The following is a 25,685-nucleotide window of genomic DNA, read 5'->3' as shown; positions in this document are numbered from 1 at the left end:
TTTTAATTGTAAATGATCAATGGTTTTAACAGTAATTGGTAAATAAATTGGATTAGCTGGTACTTCAATTATTTTATAACCAGGTTGTAAAGCAGGAAAAAAGTTATATATTGTATGAACTTTTTGTTGATTCACGTAAGCTCCTGTTGTAATGTTGCACTCGATTCTCAATGTATTCACTTTTAAAATATTAATCGGGTAGTTTGATTCATATTTTGTATCAGCCCTCAATAGTCTAGGTGTAAATCCTAGTAAACGTGCTGGTGATTGTGGTTTTACAAAATCAATATCTCTTTCACTTGTTATATATGAATGTAAAGTATTTTTATTATATGTAATTTTGATTCCATATTCTTCTAAGTAAGCAGCTAAATCATCTATTTCATAACTTCCAGTTGGTATTTCAATTTTATCAAAACCGTTAAAATATGAAATTATATTATTTTCAAGATCAATATTTGGCAATGAATTAATTGATAAAAATGAAATTAGTGCTAATGAATAATTTTTTTGACTTGATAATTGTATTGGTGGAAAGTAATCAGTTTCTAAGACTGGAGATTTACCGGTGAGAGTTAAAGTGAACGTTTCGTTCATCGTCAAGGTCGATAAATAACTGATTAGAAATTTTCTTTTCTTCCGTTTTTATAGTTTTCCTGTGAGACAATAACGTAATTGTTCTTTACTTGTCTTTACTGCATTGATAGCTTTGACAACACCAGATGCTCCACCAACTAACCCACCTAATGCTGATATAGCTGAGAAAATCGGGATTAAAAGCGGTAGAGCACCACCGATATGTTTAGCAACTGGTAAAACTCTAGGTACTGTAATAGCTTTCTTGCCACCATTTTTTTTAATAGCTGCTCTCGCACCGTTTATTGCTGATTTAATTGCAACTGATAAATTATTAGATCCCTTCATTGCTTGTTTTGCTGCTTGTACGATTTTTGAAAATGATATTTTCTTTTTTGTTATTTTCTTTTTTTTTAACTGCACGTTTTTTTTTATTCTTTATTAATTTTCCGCCAGTCTTTTTTTTTATTTTTCTATTTTTCAACGAAGATAATGGTTTTTTTTTTCTCGTACATTTCTTTTTTTTTTTCCATTAACACAACCCATACCAAATTTTGATTTTACTTTCATTGCTCCTGTAACGAATGTAGCTGCTGCTCTCTCACTTAAACTTGCGTCTTTAGAAAAAATACGTTTAGCTGCTTCACGAGCTAAAATATCATCAGCTGCGTTTCTTGCCTTGATGTCGTTGCGATTTTTCGAATATGCAATATCGTGATTTTTACAGACTGCGTCCAAAGGATCAATTCCCGGATCTCCTCTTGCTAAACGTTTTTCTAACTTGGTACCTGGTCCACAATATGAATAACCAGGCAGATGGAGTTCGAATGGTAACTTGTTAATTATTTTATTGAGTATTCCTTTTCCACAACGTTTTTTGTTCTTTTTCTTTTTTGATGTGTGCTCAATCATAGCTTATAACAGACTGATTTTCTTTGGTATAAAACGGTTGAATTTATATGATTTGAGCTCAGTGCTCATCACAATGGAATACCAGAAACAAGCTCTAAAATTACCAGTTATAAACTTTGATATAATTACATCGAAAAGTGGTAATGGTTTAAAAGAAAAACGACATGGTGATTTACTACCAAATACAATAAGATGTGCGATAACTGGAGGAAGTAATTGTGGTAAAACGAACGCTTTAATGAAATTATTTGTTGATCCAAATGGTTTACGATTTGCAAAAATTTATATTTATAGTAAATCATTATACCAACCAAAATATCAATATTTAGAAAAGTTACTAGAACCACTTGAAGAAATAAATTATTATAAATTTTCAGACAACGATCAAGTTGTACCAGTTGACAAAGCAAAACCAAATTCTTTGTTTATATTTGACGACGTTGCAACTGAAAAGCAGGACCATATGAAAGCATTTTTTTGTATGGGAAGACATAAAGCTGTTGATTCATTTTATTTATGTCAATCATACGCGCGAATACCTAAACACTTGATACGTGATAATATTAATTTTTTGATTATCTTTCCACAAGATGATACGAATTTGAAGCATATACATCACGATCATGTTAACATTGATATGGAGTATAGTAAATTCCGGCAGATGTGTGTGGATTGTTGGAAAGAAAAATATTGCTTTCTGTGTATCGATAAAGATAGAGATATAGATAAAGGAAGATATAGAAAAAATTTTGACTGCTTCATAACTATAAATAACAAAACGATTTGTTAAATTTTATTAGTTAATTGTAAAATCGCAAAGGATCAACATGCCTCTTTGTGAGCAAGAACTAGTTGATGAAACAAAATTTTTAAGTGAAATTGAAAAAGTACAAAACGTTATTCGGAAAAAATATCAATTGATAAAATTAGGAAAAGAAAATATATCAGATGCTGCAAATGAATATCTTAAACCTGTTGTCACATCGCTCAACAAATTAGCTGCACAACTGCCAACAACAACGGTTATCAAAAAATCATTAATTGATGATGATAAATCATTTCCGGATGAAAAAAATACGAATGATAAAAAAAATAATTCAACACATGAGGACATTTTTAGTACTTCTGATATTGAAGAATCAGTTCATGAACAAGAAGGTGAATATGATACTGCTGATGAAAGCGAGGAAACATTTGTGGAAGAATCAAATAGAGATTTAATAGATGATTACTTAGGAAAAATCAATAGTATACAGTGGGATAAAGATTATGGTGTAAAATAAGTAAAATCAGTAGTATACATAGGAGAGTTCTGGACCAGCCCCCTGCTGTGCCCCCCCTTCCCCCCGCGAAACCCGCGACCCCCCACTGTGATTCGCGGGTGATTTCGCGGAATGCGCGAGGGCCCATCCCAGGGGTCCGTGAATTAATTAATTAATTAGAGCACCGTCATCATGGGGGGTCCCGATTTAATTTAATTTCATAAGATTGCATAATGGATTTCTATTGTTATTATTATTTTTATTATTATTATATTATTTATTTACTTTTATTATTATTATATTATTTATTTATTTTATTTATTTATTTATTTATTTTTTTTTTCATGGGAGGCCATCTTGAATTTTTAAATTTTTTAATGCCCGCGGAATATGCTGGTAAAATAGTTTTCAATTTTTTCAATTTTTAAATTTTAAATGTCCGCGGACTATGTCGGTAAGATAGTTTTTTATTCTCTGCAAGAAGGCGCTGCATTCTTGCAGCATATTCCATCTTGAACTCTATTTTATTCTATGGCTACCGATTTTCCAACGTTTTCCCTAAACGATTTTCTTTAAGTTCGGTCCTGCGTGTGATGCGGTTATTTAATAAAGATTTTAAAGAAAAAAGTAAAATGAGTAGAAGAAATAATAAAAGGGTAAGTCATTCATTTTTTATTTTATCAATTAATTTATTTTCTATTCTATTGTTTTTCTGTTTCTATTTATTTATTGGTGTGGTTTTTTTTTTTTTTTATAATATTTTATCTTTTCTGAACATGTGCTTGAGAATTGCATCATCAAGCACGTGTTCTAACCTTTCTTTTTTGTTTCTCTTATTAATTTTATATTTTATTGTATTTTCTTTTAATTTATTTTATTTTATTTATTCTTTTTATTTAATAAATTTGCAGTCTTTTTATTATATTTTTATTTCTGAACACGCGTGCAATTTTTTTTTTTACACACGTGTTTTGCAAAGAAAAAAATATAATAAAAAAGACTGCAAATTTATTAAATAAAAAGAATAAATAAAATAAAATAAATTAAAAGAAAATATAATAAAAAATATAAAATTAATGTGAAAAAACAAAAAGAATGTTTAGAATGCATGCATGAGAAAATTGCATTATCAAGCACGTGTTCTAACCTTTCTTTTTTTGTTTCTCTTATTAATTTTATATTTTATTGTATTTTCTTTTAATTTATTTTATTTTATTTATTCTTTTTATTTAATAAATTTGCAGTCTTTTTATTATATTTTTTTCTTTTCTGAACAAGCGTGCAATTTTTTTTTTTTTTTTACACACGTGTTTTGCAAAGAAAAAAATATAATAAAAAAGACTGCAAATTCATTAAATAAAAAGAATAAATAAAATAAAATAAATTAAAAGAAAATACAATAAAAAATATAAAATTAATGTGAAAAACAAAAAGAATGGTTAGAATGCATGCATGAGAAAATTGCATCACTCAAGCACGTGTTCTCTTTAATTTTTTAGTTTTTCTTATTAATTTAATTGTATTTTCTATTAATTTATTTTATTTATTCTTTTTATTAAATAAATTTGCGGTTTTTCTATTATATTTTTTCTTTTCTGAACACGCGTGCAATTTTACGCACGTGTTTTGCAAAGAAAAAATATATTAGAAAAACAGCTAATTAATTATATAAAAAGAATAAAATTAAATAAAATGAATTAAAAGGAAATACATTAGAAAATGTAAAAATTTTTTTTTTTATTTCATTTATTTATATTTTCAGAGAACATGTTTGTGGAAGAGGCTCTTGAAGCTGCGTTTCAGAGGGAGGATTTTAACGCTCGAGAGGTTGCAGAAGGAGTACGAGGAGCAACCAATGGAAGTCATCATCGTTCCCATTTCTATTCCTAGAGGTAATTTTTTTATTTTTCTATTTTTTAATTATTTTCATTTATTTCACTAATATTAGTTTCTAATCCATATTTTTCTTTTTTTTTTTGTTGCAGATGAAGAGGATACAGGATACGATGCTGACGATGAGGTAGCCAGCGAAGATCAGGTAATTGATTAGTTTTTTCTTGTACATTTATCATTTTTTTTTTTTATGTTTATTCATTTCTTTTTTTTTTCAGGAGGAAATTCAACCTGATGAGGAGGTATAGACGCAGGAAAATATCAATTAATATTTGTAAAAAAAACAAAAAAACAAAAAAACAATAACAATTCCTCTTCCTTCAATCCCTCTATTTTGTTGTTTTTTGTCTTTGTAATTTGCTTTTTTCTTCAGTAGAGTCATTGAAATTTGTTTTTTTAGTCATTGTAATTTGCTTTTTTTATTTTATTTTATTTTTTTTTTTTTTTTCAGTAGAGTTATTAAAATTTGCTTTTTTTCTTAGAGTCATTGTAATTTGCTTTTGTTTAGAGTCATTGTCATTTGCTTTTTTATTTTTCTTCAGTAGAGTCTTTGAAATTTGCTTTTTTTTATTTTTTTTTCAGTAGAGTCATTAAAATTTGCTTTTTTTCTTAGAGTCTTTGAAATTTGCTTTTTTTTTCAGTAGAGTCATTAAAATTTGTTTTTTTTAGTCATTGAAATTTGTTTTTTAGAGTCATTGAAATTTGCTTTTTTGTTTTTTTCAGTAGAGTCATTAAAATTTGCTTTTTTTTCTTAGAGTCTTTGAAATTTGCTTTTTTTTATTTTTTTTTTCAGTAGAGTCATTAAAATTTGCTTTTTTTTCTTAGAGTCTTTAAAATTTGCTTTTTTTCAGTAAAGTCTTTGAAATTTCTTTTTTGGGTCTTATTAATTTGCTTTTTTAGAGTCATTGAAATTTGTTTTTTTTTAGTCATTGAAGTTTGTTTTTTTTTTTCGAGTCATTGTAATTTGCTTTTTTATTTTTTTTTTTCAGTAGAGTCATTGTAATTTGCTTTTGTTTAGAGTCATTGGAGTTTGCTTCTTTTATTTTTTCAGTAGAGTCATTAAAATTTGCTTGTTTTCTTAGAGTCTTTGAAATTTGCTTTTTTTTTTTTTTTCAGTAGAGTCTTTAAAATTTGTTTTTGGGTCTTTGTAATTTGCTTTTTTTTTTTTATGGTAACTAAATTTATTCGTATTGCTTTCATACTTAGTACAAATAGTTTCTTTTATTTTATGGTAACTAAAGTTATACGTATTGCTTTCATACTTAGTACAAAAAAATTTTTTCTTTTATGATTAGTAGATTTATACGTATTGCTTTGATAATTAGTACAAAAAAAATTCTTTTTAACTCATATACTTAGTATGAAAAGTAGTTTTTTAAATTTTCAATTAGTTTTTATATTTTGTTTCTTTTTGATCATTTTTACAGCATCTTTCAATGGACATACCTTTTATTGACTTGATCAGCGATAATGATGATGATGTAATACATTGTAAGTATTTTCTTAATTATTTTTTGATTTTCAATTATTTTTCCAATTAAATATTTTAATTCATTGTTGTTTTTTTTTCTTTACAGTGATCAGAGACACGCGTGATCAAGAATATGAAGATGATGATGATGATGATGACGATCAGGATGCTTCAATGGATATTCCAGTCATTGACTTGGTTAGTGATGATGATGATGATGAAGATGACGATGATGATGATGATGCAGACACCGTCATTTTGGAACCAGAGGAGCTGGTTCGGAGGGTCGAGGATGCAGATTTCTACAATTGCTCCTATACGCCAAGTGAGAGGTCCAGAAGGGGACGAATTTGTCGTGACCCAATGTGGTCACAAGATTATTTGTTTTATTAAATAATGATTAAATGAATAAATAAATAATTTTCAATTTTTTTTCAAGTATATTGTTTTTTTTTTTAATTAATCCTATGGTTTTTTATTTTTTCATATGAAATATTTTCCTGTTTCTAAATTTTTTTTATTTTTGTGAGTGTTGATAGAAGTTATTGAAAATGTCGCTAGTTGTATATGAAAAAAAGGTGGTGTTAGTGTGATGGTGTCGCTAGTGGTCAACAAAAAAGTAGGGATAAAGCTATATAAATGATGGCACATCCAACTCATTCTTCTAACAAATTCACTGTGGTCTGCTGTCAAAACGATATATAGTTATATAAAAATATCAGGTGAGTCTTAACCACAATTTATTAATCAATGAGTATTTCAATAATCCTAAGATATTTTATGAAATTTCTTAATAAACTATCCTTAGATTTTCACTAGCTATTATTCTACAACGATATCTTTTGCACTAGGTTGTTATTTTTCAATATAAAAAATAACCTCAAAATTTTTTTTTTCTGTTGTAATCCATCATTATCTTGTCAATTTCTGAATATTTTCCAAATGTTTCAAGTCAATTATTCTTAGATTTTCACTAGCTATCATTTTACATGAATATTTTTCTATAAAAGAATAACCTCAAAATCTTTTTATAATCCATCATTATCTTTGCAATTTTAAATATTTTTTAAAATTTTTTTAAGTTAATTGTCTATAGATTTTTACATACAATCATTCTATATTAATATTTTTCGTTTTTTAAGGTTAACCAAACGAATATTATTGTGGTCTGCTGTCAAAACGAAATATATATATATAAAGTTATATAAAAAATACCAGGTGAGTCTTAACCACAATTTAATAATCAATGAGTATTTGAATAATCCTAAGATATTTTATAAAATTTTTTTTAATAAACTATCCTTAGATTTTCACTAACTATCATTTTACATGAATATTTTTCTATAAAAAAATAACCTTAAAATCTTTTTATAATCCATCATTGTCTTTGCAATTTTTACATATTTTTTGAAATTTTTTAAGTCAATTATCAATAGTTGATTACATGCAATCATTCTACATTATTATTTTTTTGATTTTTAGGATAATCAACAAATATTAAAATAAAATGGATTTAAACGCACAATGCAAACAACTTCGAGAGAATTATCGAAAAATAGTTGAACGTTTACATCAAGTTCCAGATCACTATGAAATCAATTCTACAATTGTTTCATTACGCAAAGATATTTCAAATTATAATAAATCATGTGCAAGTCTGTCAGGTGCTCATAAAAAATGCACTCAGGCAACAGTGGGAATACTAACAACATTTTTATTCAGATTACAAAGTTTGCAAGTACAAGGTGCAGGTGCATCTTCAACAGTTGATGTATCAAACGATACTACTGAAAATTACATTGAATGGCAAGATTTAGAAAATGTTTTCAGAAACAGGATGAAGACTAGCATTATAATTAATTTAAAACATAAGAATGTAAAAGACTTTCTTTCTGATGCTAAAGAAATGTTAATTAGTCAAATAGCACTTATTTTACAAGATAAAAATGCACTCAAAGTCAATACTGTATTAGCTCTGAATTATGAAATTGAAAAACCAGCTGATAATAGTGTGGAAGTTGAAACAAAATATTTCAATGAAGGTAGTTTTGAGGTTTTACAATCATCAGATCTCAGTCAATTATTTCAAGAAAAATTTGAACATTTTTTAGAAGATGTTGAGGAAGCTGAACTAAATGGATCTGGTTGGAAACTGCATGAAATCCTCCATCTTGAAATCCAAATAAATGAATACATACCACTGCAAGGTGGTAATTCATCTTTCGTTGAAATGCCATCATGGATAATTAAAACTCATTCAGTTGTGAATGTTAAAAATTCAGACAATTTATGTTTTATTTGGTCAGTTTTAGCATGTTTATACAAGGTGTCTAACCATGCTGACCGTGTGAGTCAATATAAAAAACATATTGATGAGTTAAATTATAACGAAATCACTTTCCCCATAACATGGGAAAAAATCAAAATTTTTGAAAAAAAAAAAAGTTGAAAATTAATATTTATGGAATAGAGAATGATGATGATGATGATGATAATGAAAGTGATGATGATGATGATGATGATGAGGAAAAAAAAAATAAAAAACGTAGAAAAGAAAGGATTGTTCCATATTATATTAGCAAGAATGAATCTAATTTGAATACGATTCATCTTATAATGATCAAAAGAGATGAAGAAGCAAAAAATGATGATGATGATGATGATTATGATGATAATGATGATGATGATGAGTTAGATTCGCAAAAAAATTTATCACAATATCATTTCGCTTGGATTAAAAATTTATCGAGATTAGTAAGTGCACAAATTTCTAAACATAATGGAAAGAAAATAATTTGTGATCGATGCTTATGTCATTTTCAATCACAAAAATCTTGTGATAATCATGAAAAATTATGTAGTGAAAAATGTAAAAGTGCAATGAGATTACCGACTGCTAAAAATAATATTTTAAAATTTTTAAGCTATAAACATCAATTAACAGTACCATTTATAATTTATGGTGATTTAGAATGTTTATTGGAAAAAGTGCAGAGTGAAGAACTTGAAAAAAATCAAATTTATCAAAAACATGTTCCAAGTAGTGCAGCATATTATTTAAAGTGTAGTTATGATGACTCACTTTCCAAGTTCAATCTTCATAGAGGTAAAAATTCAATTGAATGGTTCATTACAGAGCTTGAACAAATTGCTCATCAAGTCAATAAAATAATAGATGATATTAAACCAATGTCTCTCACACGAGATGAAGAATTACAATTTTTAAATGCTAAAAAATGTCATATTTGTGATAAAAATTTCACGAAAAATGACGTAAGAGTAAGAGATCATTCTCATTGGACCTCAGAATACCGAGGTGCCGCCCATCAAATATGCAATATTAATTATCAAGAATCATGTATTATCCCAGTAGTATTTCATAACCTCACAGGCTATGATGCACATTTTATCATCAAAAAATTAAAAAACCAGTTTGCAGGTAAAATTGATATACTTGGAATCAATAAAGAAAGATATATTTCATTTACAAAACGTGTTAAGGGTACAAGAATAAAATTTAGATTTATCGATTCATACAGATTTATGGCAAGTTCCATAGATTCATTATCGAATAATCTAGATGATGATAAAAAATTAATAACAAAAAGTCTCTGTAAAAATGATGATGAATTCAATTTAATTACAAAGAAGGGAGTATTTCCATATGATTATCTTGATAAATGGGAAAAATTTGATGATACAACACTGCCATCGAAAGATCAATTTTATTCAAAATTGAATGAAGAAAATATTTCAGATGAAGCATATGCACATGCTCTAAAAGTTTGGCAAAAGTTCAATATAAAAACACTTGGGGAATATTCTGATTTATATTTACAAACTGATGTTGCCCTTTTAGCTGATGTTTTTGAAAGCTTCAGAGCTGATTGTTTAAATACATATAAGTTAGATCCAGCACATTATTATACACTACCTGGACTCAGTTTTAGTGCAATGTTGAGATATACTCAGATTAAACTAGAATTGTTGACAGATCCTGAAATGATGTTGTTCATTGAGCAAGGTATAAGAGGTGGTTTATCACAAGTCTCAAATCGATATGGAAAAGCAAATAATCGATATATGGGCAGTGAATATAATCCAGAGGAAGAAAAGTCATTTTTAATGTACTTTGATTTAAATAATATGTATGGAGCAGCAATGAGAGAATATCTTCCAACTTGTAAATTTGAATGGATTAATAATTTTGATATTTCAATAATAAATTCAACTGCTGATAACTCAAAATATGGATACATTCTTGAAGTTGATTTAGATTATCCTGCAAGTTTGCATCATCATCATAAAGATTTTCCGTTAGCACCAGTACGTGAAAAACCACCTCTAGAAACCAGTAAAACTCCGAAATTATTGGCAACTCTAAATAATAAAAAAAATTATGTTATCCATTACCGGAATTTAAAACAATATTGTTCTTTGGGGATGATTATTACTAAAGTCCATCGTGTTTTAAAATTTGAACAAAGTGCATGGCTTCAATCTTATATTGATCTTAATACAGAGTTACGAAAGAAAGCACGTAGTGCATTTGAAAAAGATCTTAGAAAATTATTCATTAATGCAATTTATGGTAAAACTCTAGAGTCTGTAAGAACTCGTAAATCCATAAAACTTGTAGAAAAATATGGTGGTAGAGGTCGAGCAAGATTTTATATCTCAAAGCCAAACTTTCACAGTCATTTAATCATTGACGATCTTGTAATAATTGAGATGAAACCAACAAGTATACTTTTCAATAAACCAATTTATCTTGGATTTTCTATTTTGGAAATGTCAAAAACATATATGTATGATTTCCATTATAATTTCATAAAACCAAAATATGAAGATAAAGTCAAGTATTTATATGGTGATACTGATTCTGCTGTTTACCACATATTTAGTCATAATCCATACGATTTAATACGTAATAATCCTGATAAATTTGATACATCTGATTATCCAGAAAATAATCAATATGGAATTCAATTAAAAAATAAAAAAGTTATTGGTATTATGAAAGATGAGAATAATGGAAAAATAATGAAAGAATTCATTGGTTTACGAAGTAAATTATACTCTTATGTTATAGCGGATGAAAATAATTCATTAAAAAAACGTGTTCATATGAGAGCAAAGGGCGTCAAAAGATCAACTGTAAGACAAATAACTTTCGATGATTATAAAAATTGTTTAATTAATCATGTTATTTTAAAAAAGCAACAAAATATTATAAGATCACATAAACATGAAGTAACAACAAGAACAATTGAAAAAATTGCTCTCAGTTGGCAAGATGATAAACGACAGTTAACTAATGGTGAAACTGACACTCTGCCTTGGGGTTACATACCTGTTGAACGAATGTGTTTGAGTAAAAGTATATTTAAAAGAAAATATGAATGATGTAAATAAAAGTTGTATAAATGTATATAATAAAAATTATTGTTAGAAAATAAATACACGTTGCTTTTTTTTATTTATTAGTTTATTGATTATCTATCCATTGATTATGACTATTGTCAAATCCAAGATATTTTACATACATCTGATTCCCTCGTCTTTTCAAAACTTTATTTAATCAAATAAATGTCAGAATGTCAAACTTTTTGTAGCTCTTCAGTATAAAAGCTTCCTTGTATTGGATTTCCTTGATAGTCTTTAAGCTTATACGTTACAGGTGATGTTTTATTAATTTTAGTAATTGTGAATATTTCGTTTGTCCAATTTGGTTTATATCCTTCATCAAAGACATGCTTATATTTACTTATTCTTACATGTTGTTTTAATTTAAATTTGATTTTAACATGACAATGATTTAAACTTTTAAATACAGTTTGTTTTAATATTTTAATATTTTTACCAACAACTTCAACTGGTTTCATTTTAATTGTGCGATGTTTTGTATTATTATATTTTTTAATTAATTCTGGCAGCAATTTCAACCATTTATAATTTCCTTGCATGCTAAATTCAAAAAACATTTTGTTTTTTAGTGTTCTATTGAATCGTTCAACTATTGATGCTTTTAAATGAGTAAATGTTGAATACATATGAACATTTTATTTTTTTAACATTGTTTTGAATGTTGAATTATAAAATTCTTTTCCTTGATCCACATGAAGATTTTTGCATATTCGTCCTTTTTTGAATATTGATTCCATTGCTGCTGATACCTCTTTTCCAGTTTTATTTTTGAGTCCAACAGCCCAGCTGAATTTTTTAAATTTGTAAAAAATTTTTTCTTGCTGGAGCGTGTAACTCACGCACAACGTCTCTTTTATAATCAGTCATAGTTCACTGACGGATGTATACAGACTGATTTTTTTATATTAATATATTAATATATTAATCCACATTCTCTCAACTCTTCAATAATTGACATGATCTCATTATCATGATTCGGATTACCAGCTGTTCTTGATGCTACTAATAATCGTAATCGATCAACAAGTTCATTCGGATCGTCCCAATAGATATAATTGACTCTAGTTGGATTATTTTTTCTAAGAGTCATAACCGTTGGTAATAATCCAGTACCATAATGCTCATTATTATCATTCTTATGAGGTGCAATAAAATCAATGTATTTCCGAGATGCTGAATTTTTTATTGGCATATTAGATCTATGATATTGATGATGTGCATTTGTATTATTAATAATTTCATTATAATTTTTTTCATCAATATCAGTAATAGTTCTTCTGTCTGGTGATTTCATAAATAATAATTCCATTAATCCAGGTGTTATTTTGTATGGTGTATCAAAAATATTTAATTCATCATCGTTAAAGAGAATTTTCGCATTTCCAATTTTGTAGTCAGATTTTACTTTTTTTACACCATAATCTTTATCCCACTGTATACTATTGATTTTTCCTAAGTAATCATCTATTAAATCTTTATTTGATTCTTCTACAAATGTTTCCTCGCCTTCATCAGCAGTATCATATTCAGCTTCTTGTTCATAAACTGATTCTTCAATATCAGAAGTACTAAAATTGTCCTCATGTGTTGAATTATTTTTTTTTTTATCATTCGTATTTTTTTCATCTGGAAATGATTTATCATCATCAATTAATTTTTTGCTAACCGTTGTTGTTGGCAGTTGTGCAGCTAATTTGTTGAGCGGTGTGACAACAGGTTTAAGATATTCATTTGCAGCATCTGATATATTTTCTTTCCCTAATTTTATCAATTGATATTTTTTTCGAATAACGTCTTGTACTTTTTCAATTTCACACAAAAATTTTGTTTCATCAACTAGTTCTTGCTCACAAAGAGGCATGTTGATCCTTTGCGATTTTACAATTAACTAATAAAATTTAACAAATCGTTTTGTTATTTATAGTTATAAAGCAGTCAAAATTTTTTCTATATCTTCCTTTATCTATATCTCTATCTTTATCGATACACAGAAAGCAATATTTTTCTTTCCAACAATCCACACACATCTGCCGGAATTTACTATACTCCATATCAATGTTAACATGATCGTGATGTATATGCTTTAAATTCGTATCATCTTGTGGAAAGATAATCAAAAAATTAATATTATCACGTATCAAGTGTTTAGGTATTCGCGCATATGATTGACATAAATAAAATGAATCAACAGCTTTATGTCTTCCCATACAAAAAAATGCTTTAATATGGTCCTGCTTTTCAGTTGCAACGTCGTCAAATATAAACAAAGAATTTGGTTTTGCTTCGTCAACTGGTACAACTTGATCGTTGTCTGAAAATTTATAATAATTTATTTCTTCAAGTGGTTCTAGTAACTTTTCTAAATATTGATATTTTGGTTGGTATAATGATTTACTATAAATATAAATATTTGCAAATCGTAAACCATTTGGATCAACAAATAATTTCATTAAAGCGTTCGTTTTACCACAATTACTTCCTCCAATTATCGCACATCTTATTGTATTTGGTAGTAAATCACCATGTCGTTTTTCTTTTAAACCATTACCACTTTTCGATGTAATTATATCAAAGTTTATAACTGGTAATTTTAGAGCTTGTTTCTGGTATTCCATCGTGATGAGCACTGAGCTCAAATCATATAAATTCAACCGTTTTATACCAAAGCAAATCAGTCTGTTATAAGCTATGATTGAGCATACATCAAAAAAGAAAAAGAACAAAAAACGTTGTGGAAAAGGAATACTAAATAAAATAATTAACAAGTTACCATTCGAACTCCATCTGCCTGGTTATTCATATTGTGGACCAGGTACCAAGTTAGAAAAACGTTTAGCAAGAGGAGATCCGGGAATTAATCCTTTGGACGCAGCCTGTAAAAATCACGATATTGCATATTCGAAAAATCGCAACGACATCAAGGCAAGAAACGCAGCTGATGATATTTTAGCTCGTGAAGCAGCTAAACGTATTTTTTCTAAAGACGCAAGTTTAAGTGAGAGAGCAGCAGCTACATTCGTTACAGGAGCAATGAAAGTAAAATCAAAATTTGGTATGGGTTGTGTTAATGAAAAAAAGGAAAAGAAATGTACGAGAAAAAAAAAAAACCATTATCTTCGTTGAAAAATAGAAAAATAAAAAAAAAGACTGGAGGAAAATTAATAAAAAATAAAAAACGTGCAGTTAAAAAAAAGAAAATAACAAAAAAGAAAATATCATTTTCAAAAATCGTACAAGCAGCAAAACAAGCAATGAAGGGATCAAATAATTCATCAGTTGCAATTAAATCAGCAATAAACGGTGCGAGAGCAGCTATTAAAAAAAATGGTGGCAAGAAAGCTATTACAGTACCTAGAGTTTTACCAGTTGCTAAACATATCGGTGGTGCTCTACCGCTTTTAATCCCGATTTTCTCAGCTATATCAGCATTAGGTGGGTTAGTTGGTGGAGCATCTGGTGTTGTCAAAGCTATCAATGCAGTAAAGACAAGTAAAGAACAATTAAATGAAAATAAGCGACACAATAAAATGATGGAATCAATTGCAATAGGAAAAGGACTTTATTTAACACCACATAAAAGCGGTATGGGACTTTATCTCTCTCCAAAAAACTTCAACTGATGCTACCACAAAGAGCTTTAACTGACGGTGATTTATTAAAATTTGCTAAACAATCAAAAATTGCTAATTTCCGTGGAGTTTTTATGCGAAATGATATGCCAAAAGATGGACCTTGGAAACAAGAGTGTGGAATCATTAATTTAGATGATAAAAGGAATCCTGGAACACATTGGGTAGCATATAAAAAACTCAATAATAATTCAGCAATATACTTTGATAGTTTTGGCAACTTACAGCCACCGAAAGATCTTGTCAGTTATCTTAATGTTGGTAGCATCAATTATAATCATAAACGTTATCAAGATTGGAATACGTATAATTGTGGACATTTATGTCTCGCATTTCTCACAGGAAAACTATAAAAGCGGAAGAAAAGAAAATTTCCAATCAGTTATTTATCAACCTTGACAATGAACGATACGTTTACTTTAACTCTCACCGGTAAATCTTCAGTCTTAGAAACTGATTACTTTCCACCCATACAATTATCAAGTGAAAAAAATTATTCATCAGCACTTATTTCATTTTTATCATTTAATTCATTACCAAATATCGATCATGAAAATAATATGATTACATATTTGAACAGTTATGATACAATTGAAATACCAACTGGAAGTTATGAAATAGATGATCTAGCTGCTTACTTAGAAAAATATAATATCAAAATTACATATAATAAAAATACTCTACATTCATATATTACAAGTGAAAGAGACATTGATTTTGTAAAACCAAAATCACCAGCACGTTACTAGGATTTACACCGAGAATATTGAGTTCTAAAACAAAATATGAATCAAACTACCCGATTAATATTTTAAAAGTGAATACATTGAGAATCGAGTGCAACATTACAACAGGAGCTTACGTGAATCAACAAAAGTTCATACAATATATAACTTTTCCTGCTGTACCACCTGGTTATAAAATAATTGAAGTACCAGCTAATCCAATCTATTTACCAATTACTGTTAAAACCATTGATCATTTACAATTAAAATTGTTGATCAAAACGGAAAATTAGTGAATTTCCGTGGTGAAACAATAACCATTACGTTACACGTAAAATCATAGGAATGGGAATTTGCTTCAATTCACGCGCTATAAAACACGTGGGGCATCGTATAAAAAGCAGCATCATGGACACCTCCAGTCAGTCTGAATCGAGCAGTCAAAAAGTTGACATCTCAGAATATAAATTACCTGCAGAGTCTAGGTCTAAAAGTAAAAAAATTTTGGAACTTTAATTGGATAAATATAACTTGTCTTAATTGTTTTACGTCAAAATGAGTGATGAAAATATTTTCGATATAAACGCGCCAGTTCAATTTAACAATGAAATATCAACTATGAGCTACATGCTCATCAGTCATTTGGATCAACGAGCTTCGATAATAGTGATGAAATAAGAATATCAATACAGAATCAAGATTTGTTTGTTCTACCATCAAAAGCTACATACGTATGAGTTCCTAATATGCCAGAATTTGATTTAAAACTTACAAAAATTGAATGGCTTGTACCGTATATAATGTTATCAAACAAAAATAAAATTGATATAATGAAATATATACAAAAAGATCCTGTCATTTCTATTGGATTTAGATCGTGGGACTTATATGAGTATCCATTGCTGCCACAAACAACTCATCATATATGGACAGTGAAAACTGCAACTCAACTGGAAAAGCCACGTTATGTTATTCTTGGTTTTCAATCAAATAGAAAAATGATTGGCAAAAGATGTGTAACACATTTTGATCATTGTAAAATAACAAATGTTAAACTTTATCTTAATTCTCATATTTTTCCATATGGGAATTTGAATCTTGATATTGAAAAAAATCAATTTGCTTTATTATATGATATGTATGCTAATTTTGCAGAGTCTTACTATGGCTCAAAAATAGATTGATTGTAGTAAACAAAATGAGTTTTTGAAAACTGGTGCTGTAGATGTACGCTTGGAATTTGAATCAAAAGAAAATTTTCCTCAAGGAACGACAGCATATTGCTTAATTTTACATGATAAAATAATTGAATATAGACCAATAAGTGGAATAGTACATAAGTTAACATAAATTAATTGTAACCTATGGTTTTAATTAAATAAAAACAAACGAAAATAATTTGATTTAGTGTATTTATTTATTTATTTATTTATTCACATTTCCTCATCATCATCGAAATCACGTAGATCATATGTACTATCATCTAATATTACATCTTGGTTATTTTCACCATCAAGAACCATGGTTAGTGTTCCTTTCTTGACAGCATTTTCTAGCTCCTTAAATTCTTGATCATCTTGATTGAAATGTGTAGCAAATCTTTTTGGTAGATATGCATAATTTTCATTGTTGATTTCAACTGTTAGTGCTGGACCATACTTTGATGTTGGAAATCTCGCTACTTTAGTAATTTTATAAACTACTTTTCTCTTAAAATCTTTTAATGATTTGCGTTCGTTAGCTTTTTGAAGTTTTTTTGCTTTTGCAAAACCCATTTTTAATATCTGTAAATGGAAAAGTTTTTTTTTTAGTTAAAAAAATAATTAAAAAACAATGATAATATCAATAAGTTAATAAAAATTTATAAATATATGATAAAACTTACTTGTTGGTTTCTAAGACTGGGCGCACTACAGCTGATGGACTGAACGATGAGTGATGCTTAGTCTCTGTGCACGAGAATATATACTAAATCTCAGGTCCCCCACCAACGAAAAAGTTCCCTTTCCTCTTTTCACTAAGAGTGGGGGAACGTTTTGATTGGTTAATATTTTGTGGGAGAAGGGAAAAACAGGTTATGCTTATCCCTACTATAAATTTTTTAAGAGTGGGGGAACGTTGTGATTGGTTTAAATTTTGTGGGAGAAGGAAAATCAGGTGATGCTTATCCCGAATAAAAATTTTTCTTCTTAGAAAATAGTTTTTACTTTCTATTGTTCTAATCTTTTAATCTTTTAGTCCTATAATCTTCTTCATGGAATTTATAACAATAGATGTAAAAAAATATTTTTTTGAGAAAAAGCTAATAATTCCTGTTTGAACATGTTTCAGTATATTTTCTAAAATTTAATCTTTTAATCCATCATCGTCAGATGATTCATCAATTTTTATAACAATGAAATCTAGATAGAATTTTTTTCTTTTTCTGTTCAAACATGTTAAAACTTGTTGAAACTTGTTTCTATTATTTTATTATACAAACTAAATCTTTATTTTTTCATATCTTATATTTAAAGGAAGGAAGGATAATTCTAAAAAAATTAACAACTTTTAAAAATTCGGTTTTGCATCATTTATTCATTAATAAAATTCAATTCTCCATTGTCAGTTCCTTCTTTACATTTTAAACAATCTTTTTCTAGTACATAATAAGATATTCCAACATCATCTTCACAATTATTTTGTATTGGATGTTTTTTACATCGTTTTAATTTTGAAATTGTTGGATTTGAACGTTGTTCTACTGATAATTTTTCCCAAATTTCATCAATTTGATGTGATGCAAATTTTATAATAGCCATCACTGGAAGTGCAGCAATATCTTTTTGTGTCAAGTCAGTTATATTTTCAACTGCACAAAAATGTAAAATGGATTTTTTCATGTTGGCTCTTGTTGAAAATTTTTTAATATACCAGTATTTGTATCTCTGTGCATTTTCATATGCACATTTGTAAGAACTGCATAAAGGATGTGAATTCATATGTCGTATTGCTGGATGTTCCATCTCTAATATTTTTATATCTGGACATCCCAAGTCTTCCAAATTAAAAATTGTCATTGGATTAAAACGTAAAATAAATGTTAACCATTTTTTTCTATCTTCACCTTTGACAAATAAATAATTAAACTTTCCAACTAATTCTTCAATGATTATTGTTGATACGTTATTATATTGATCATGACCAGCTTCCCAAGATATCCCATGATAATTTTTTTCACAATTATTCACAGTATTTTTATATTCTTCTGTTAGATGTGATTTTTCACAAGGTGGTTTGAATATTTTTATAGTTGGTGAAGATCTTGAATTTATAGGTTGGATAACCAACTCTTTTACAACAAATAAACCTTGAGGTTCTTGAAATCCTTGGAAATCAATGAATGCTGACATTTTGTTTCAATATATATCTATTCAACTCAACTCAACTCAACTGAATAGTGACCAGTTCTGAACTGATGAAATTTCTTTTATACCTCTGAATAACCACTCCCCTCTTTTTTCTATCCCTTCCACTTCCTATTTACCCCTACCATTTTTTTACCCCCTCTACAACTTATTTTACAAACATCAAATAGTTGATGAAATAATGAAACTACTTACGATACTTTCTGTAATTTGTCTTGATGATGCAAGAGCTAAGGTTCCAACCTATAAAATGATTGGTCCTCAGTTCGAACCATCATCAAGACAAATTTAATTCATCAACATTGTTTTTATATATCAATATAAAATAGAAAAAAAAAAAATATTCCTTCGAGCCGGATTCGAACCAGCGACCTCTGGATATCTCTTATATTTTAATCAAACTAATTACAGTCCATTGCTTCTACCAACTGAGCTATCGAAGGCAATTTAGTTCTTCATTGTATAATATATGAAGGAATATTCTTTTACCGATAGGATATAGCATAATCTCATGTTTGTTTCAGAGGATAGCGTGTAAACTCTCATGCCAAGGGTCCGAGTTCAAATCCCGGTTGGGGAAAATATTTTTTTTTCTCTATAATAAGAACTATTTTACCGACATATCCCGCAGGCATTAAAAAATTCAAGATGGCCTCCTATGAAAAAAAAAATAATAATTCAAAACTATTTTACCAACATATTCCGCGGGCATTTAAAAATTTAAAAATTCAAGATGGCCTCCCATGAAAAAAAAAAATAAATAAATAAATAAATAAAATAAATAAATAAATAATATAATAATAATAAAAATAAATAAATAATATAATAATAATAAAAATAATAATAATAATAGAAATCCATTATGCAATCTTACGAAATTAAATCGGGACCCCCCATGATGACGGTGCACTAATTAATTAATTAATTCGCGGACCCCTGGGATGGGCCCTCGCGCATTCCGCGAAATCACCCGCGAATCACAGTGGGGGGTCGCGGGTTTCGCGGGGGGGGACGGGGCACAGCAGGGGGCTGGTCCAGAACTCTCCTATGTATACTACTAAAATCTGACTACAAAATTGGAAATGCGAAAATTTTCTTTAACGATGATGAATTAAATATTTTTGATACACCATACAAAATAACACCTGGATTAATGGAATTATTATTTATGAAATCACTAGACAGAAGAACTATTACTGATATTGATGAAAAAATTATAAATAAAAAATTATTAATAATACAAATGCACATCATCAATATCATAGATCTAATATGCCAATAAAAAATTCAGCATCTCGAAAATACATTGATTTTATTGCACCTCATAAGAATGATAATAATGAGCATTATGGTACTGGATTATTACCAACGGTTATGACTCTTAGAAAAAATAATCCAACTAGAGTCAATTATATTTATTGGGATAATCCGAATGAACTTGTTGATCGATTACGATTATTAGTAGCATCAAGAGCAGCTGGTAATCCGAATCACGATAATGAGATAATGTCAATTATTAAAGAGTTGAGAGAAAGTGGATTAATATATTAATATAAAGAAATCAGTCTGTATACATCCGTCAGTGAACTATGACTGATTATAAAAGAGACGTTGTACGTGAGTTACATGCTCCAGCAAGAAAAAATTTTGTACGACGTAAAGTTGACATTCGTGATAAGGATGAAACATGGCAAGCTGATCTTGTAGAAATGATTGAACATTCAAAGGTTAATTCTGGTTACAATTATATTTTAACAGTCATTGATATTTTCTCGAAATTCAGCTGGGCTGTTGGACTCAAAAATAAAACTGGAAAAGAGGTATCAGCAGCAATGGAATTAATATTTAAAAAAAGGTCGAAAATGCAAAAATCTTCATGTGGATCAAGGAACAGAATTTTATAATTCAACATTTAAAACAATGTTAAAAAAATATAATGTTCATATGTATTCAACATTTACTCATTTAAAAGCCTCAATAGTTGAACGATTCAATAGAACACTAAAAAACAAAATGTTTTTTGAATTTAGCATGCAAGGAAATTATAAATGGTTGAAATTGCTGCCTGAATTAATTAAAAAATATAATAATACCAAACATCGCACAATTAAAATGAAACCTGTTGAAGTTGTTGGTAAAAATATTAAAATATTAAAACAAACTGTATTTAAAAGTTTGAATCATTGTCATGTTAAAATGACATTTAAATTAAATCAATATGTAAGAATAAGTAAATATGAGCATGTCTTTGATAAAGGATATAAACCAAATCGGACAAATGAAATATTCACAATTACTAAAATTAATAAAACATCACCTGTAACGTATAAGCTCAAAGACTATCAAGAGAATCCAATACAAGGAAGCTTTTATACTGAAGAGCTACAAAAAGTTCGACATTCCGACATTTATTTAATTGAAAAAGTTCTAAAAAGACGTGGGAATAAGATGTATGTAAAATATCTTGGATTTGACAATAGTCATAATCAATGGATAGATAATCAATAAACTAATCAATAAAAAACAATCAATGTGTATTTATTTTCTAACAATTATTTTTTATTTACATCATTCATATTTTCTTTTAAATATACTTTTGCTCAAACACATTCGTTCAACAGGTATGTAACCCCAAGGCAGAGTGTCAGTTTCACCATTAGTTAACTGTCTTTTATCATCTTCCCAACTTAGAGCTATTTTTTCTATTGTTCTCGTTGTTACTTCATGTTTATGTGATCTTATAATATTTTGTTGCTTTTTTAAAATAACATGATTAATTAAACAATTTTTATAACCATCAAAAGTTATTTGCCTTACAGTTGATCTTTTTACACCCTTTGCTCTCATATGAACACGTTTTTTCATTGAATCATTTTCATCCGCTATAACATATGAGTATAATTTACTTCGTAAACCAATGAATTCTTTCATTATTTTTCCGTTATTCTCATCTTTCATAATACCAATAACTTTTTTATTTTTTAATTGAATTCCATATTGATTATTTTCAGGATAATCAGATGTATCAAATTTATCTGGATTATTACGTATCAAATCATATGGATGACTAAATATGTGGTAAACAGCAGAATCAGTATCACCATATAAATACTTAACTTTATCTTCATATTTTGGTTTTATGAAATTATAATGGAAATCATACATATATGTTTTTGACATTTCCAAAATAGAAAATCCAAGATAAATTGGTTTATTGAAAAGTATACTTGTTGGTTTCATCTCAATTATTACAAGATCATCAATGATTGAATGACTGTGACTATAAAATCTTGCTCCACCTCTACCACCATATTTTTCTACAAGTTTTATTGATTTACGAGTTCTTACAGACTCTAGAGTTTTACCATGAATTGCATTGATGAATAATTTTCTAAGATCTTTTTCAAATGCGCTACGGGCTTTCTTTCGTAACTCTGTATTAAGATCAATATAAGATTGAAGTCATGCATTTTGTTCAAATTTTAAAACACGATGGACTTTAGTAATAATCATCCCCAAAGAACAATATTGTTTTAAATTCCGGTAATGGATAACATAATTTTTTTTATTATTTAGAGTTGCCAATAATTTCGGAGTTTTACTGGTTTCTAGAGGTGGTTTTTCACGTACTGGTGCTAACGGAAAATCTTTATGATGATGATGCAAACTTGCAGGATAATCTAAATCAACTTCAAGAATGTATCCATATTTCGAGTTATCAGCAGTCGAATTTAATATTGAAATATCAAAATTATTAATCCATTCAAATTTACAAGTTGGAAGATATTCTCTCATTGCTGCTCCATGCATATTATTTAAATCAAAGTACATTAAAAATGACTCTCCTTCCTCTGGATTATATTCACTGCCCATATATCGATTATTTGCTTTTCCATATCGATTTGAGACTTGTGATAAACCACCTCTCATACCTTGCTCAATGAACAACATCATTTCAGGATCTGTCAACAATTCTAGTTCAATCTGAGTATATCTCAACATTGCACTAAAACTAAGTCCAGGTAGTGTATAATAATGTGCTGGATCTAACTTATATGTATTTAAACAATCAGCTCTGAAGCTTTCAAAAACATCAGCTAAAAGGGCAACATCAGTTTGTAAATATAAATCAGAATTTTCCCCAAGTGTTTTTATATTGAACTTTTGCCAAACATTCAGAGCATGTGCATATGCTTCATCTGAAATATTTTCTTCATTCAATTTTGAATAAAATTGATCTTTCGATGGAAGTGTTGTATCATCAAATTTTTCCAATTTGTCAAGATAATCATATGGAAATACTCCCTTCTTTGTAATTAAATTGAATTCATCATCATTTTTACAGAGACTTTTTGTTATTAATTTTTTATCATCATCTAGATTATTCGATAATGAATCTATGGAACTTGCCATAAATCTGTATGAATCGATAAATCTAAATCTTATTCTTGTACCCTTAACACGTTTCGTGAATGAAATATATCTCTCTTTATTGATTCCAAGTATATCAATTTTACCTGCGAACTGGTTTTTTAATTTTTTGATGATAAAATGTGCATCATAGCCTGTGAGGTTATGAAATACTACTGGGATAATACATGATTCTTGATAATTAATATTGCATATTTGATGGGCGGCACCTCGGTATTCTGAGGTCCAATGAGAATGATCTCTTACTCTTACGTCATTTTTCGTGAAATTTTTATCACAAATATGACATTTTTTAGCATTTAAAAATTGTAATTCTTCATCTCGTGTGAGAGACATTGGTTTAATATCATCTATTATTTTATTGACTTGATGAGCAATTTGTTCAAGCTCTGTAATGAACCATTCAATTGAATTTTTACCTCTATGAAGATTGAACTTGGAAAGTGAGTCATCATAACTACACTTTAAATAATATGCTGCACTACTTGGAACATGTTTTTGATAAATTTGATTTTTTTCAAGTTCTTCACTCTGCACTTTTTCCAATAAACATTCTAAATCACCATAAATTATAAATGGTACCGTTAATTGATGTTTATAGCTTAAAAATTTTAAAATATTATTTTTAACAGTCGGTAATCTCATTGCACTTTTACATTTTTCACTACATAATTTTTCATGATTATCACAAGATTTTTGTGATTGAAAATGACATAAGCATCGATCACAAATTATTTTCTTTCCATTATGTTTAGAAATTAACGCACTTACTCATCTCGATAAATTTTTAATCCAAGCAAAATGATATTGTGATAAATTTTTTTGCGAATCTAACTCATCATCATCATCATCATCATCATCATCATTTTTTGCTTCTTCATCTCTTTTGATCATTATAAGATAAATTGTATTCAAATTAGATTCATTCTTGCTAATATAATATGGAGCAATCCTTTCTTTTCTACGTTTTTTATTTTTTTTTTCCTCATCATCATCATCATCATCATCACTTTCATTATCATCATCATCATTTTCTATTCCATAAATATTAATTTTCAACTTATTTTTTTTTTCAAAAATTTCGATTTTTTCCCATGTTATGGGGAAAGTGATTTCGCTACAATTTAACTCATCAATATGTTTTTTATATTGACTCACACGGTCAGCATGGTTAGACACCTTGTATAAACATGCTAAAACTGACCAAATAAAACATAAATTGTCTGAATTTTTAACATTCACAACTGAATGAGTTTTAATTATCCATGATGGCATTTCAACGAAAGATGAATTACCACCTTGCAGTGGTATGTATTCATTTATTTGGATTTCAAGATGGAGGATTTCATGCAGTTTCCAACCAGATCCATTTAATTTAGCTTCCTCAACATCTTATAAAAAATGTTCAAAATTTTCTTGAAATAATTGACTGAGATCTGATGATTGTAAAACCTCAAAACTACCTTCACTGAAATATTTTGTTTCAACTTCCACACTATTATCAGCTGATTTTTCAATTTCATAATTCAGAGATAATACAGTATTGACTTTGAGTGCATTTTTATCTTGTAAAATAAGAGCTATCTGACTAATTAACATTTCTTTAGCATCAGAAAGAAAGTCTTTTACATTCTTATGTTTTAAATTAATTATAATGCTAGTCTTCATCCTGTTTCTGAATACATTTTCTAAATCTTGCCATTCAATGTAATTTTTAGTAGTATCGTTTGATACATCAACTGTTGAAGATGCACCTGCACCTCGTACTCGCAAACTTTGTAATCTGAATAAAAATGTTGTTAGTATTCCCACTGTTGCCTGAGTGCATTTTTTATGAGCACCTGAGAGACTTGCACATGATTTATTATAATTTGAAATATCTCTGCGTAATGAAACAATTGTAGAATTGATTTCATAGTGATCTGGAACTTGGTGTAAACGTTCAACTATTT

The 25,685-nt window shown here is 28.3% G+C and overlaps 2 protein-coding genes across 2 annotated transcripts; one reads left to right on the top strand and one right to left on the bottom strand.

The window, feature by feature from the left end:
* Nucleotides 1–1,561: 1,561 nt before the first annotated feature.
* Nucleotides 1,562–7,261, top strand: LOC122857633 (ciliogenesis-associated TTC17-interacting protein-like). Its single transcript, XM_044159934.1, has 6 exons — nt 1,562–1,709; nt 4,513–4,620; nt 4,736–4,788; nt 6,071–6,134; nt 6,221–6,439; nt 7,257–7,261. Exons 1-6 carry the CDS (start codon nt 1,562–1,564, stop codon nt 7,259–7,261), a joined length of 597 nt encoding a protein of 198 aa, XP_044015869.1.
* Nucleotides 7,262–17,157: 9,896 nt separating this feature from the next.
* On the bottom strand, nt 17,158–17,970 carry LOC122849236. The gene is made up of 2 exons (XM_044147916.1): nt 17,781–17,970; nt 17,158–17,679 (listed from the first exon to the last, which is right to left on the bottom strand). The coding sequence occupies exon 2, from the start codon at nt 17,668–17,670 to the stop codon at nt 17,329–17,331; it is 342 nt and encodes a 113-aa protein (XP_044003851.1). The 5' UTR covers nt 17,671–17,679; nt 17,781–17,970; the 3' UTR covers nt 17,158–17,328.
* Between the last annotated feature and the right edge of the window lie 7,715 nt (nt 17,971–25,685).

Source organism: Aphidius gifuensis, linkage group LG1 (assembly GCF_014905175.1).
Source record: "Aphidius gifuensis isolate YNYX2018 linkage group LG1, ASM1490517v1, whole genome shotgun sequence".
Classification (NCBI taxonomy): Eukaryota; Metazoa; Arthropoda; class Insecta; order Hymenoptera; family Braconidae; genus Aphidius; species Aphidius gifuensis.
This window is presented reverse-complemented; position numbering and strand designations above follow the sequence as displayed.

Coding starts and splice junctions, on each gene's coding strand:
- LOC122857633 (XM_044159934.1), top strand. CDS start 1,562: ATGGAATACCAGAAACAAGCTCTAAAATTACCAGTTATAAACTTTGAT. Junction 1,710..4,512: donor AACTGGAGGAAGTAATTGTG/GTAAAACGAACG, acceptor TTATATTTTCAG/AGAACATGTTTGTGGAAGAG. Junction 4,789..6,070: donor AGGTAGCCAGCGAAGATCAG/GTAATTGATTAG, acceptor TCATTTTTACAG/CATCTTTCAATGGACATACC.
- LOC122849236 (XM_044147916.1), bottom strand. CDS start 17,670: ATGGGTTTTGCAAAAGCAAAAAAACTTCAAAAAGCTAACGAACGCAAA.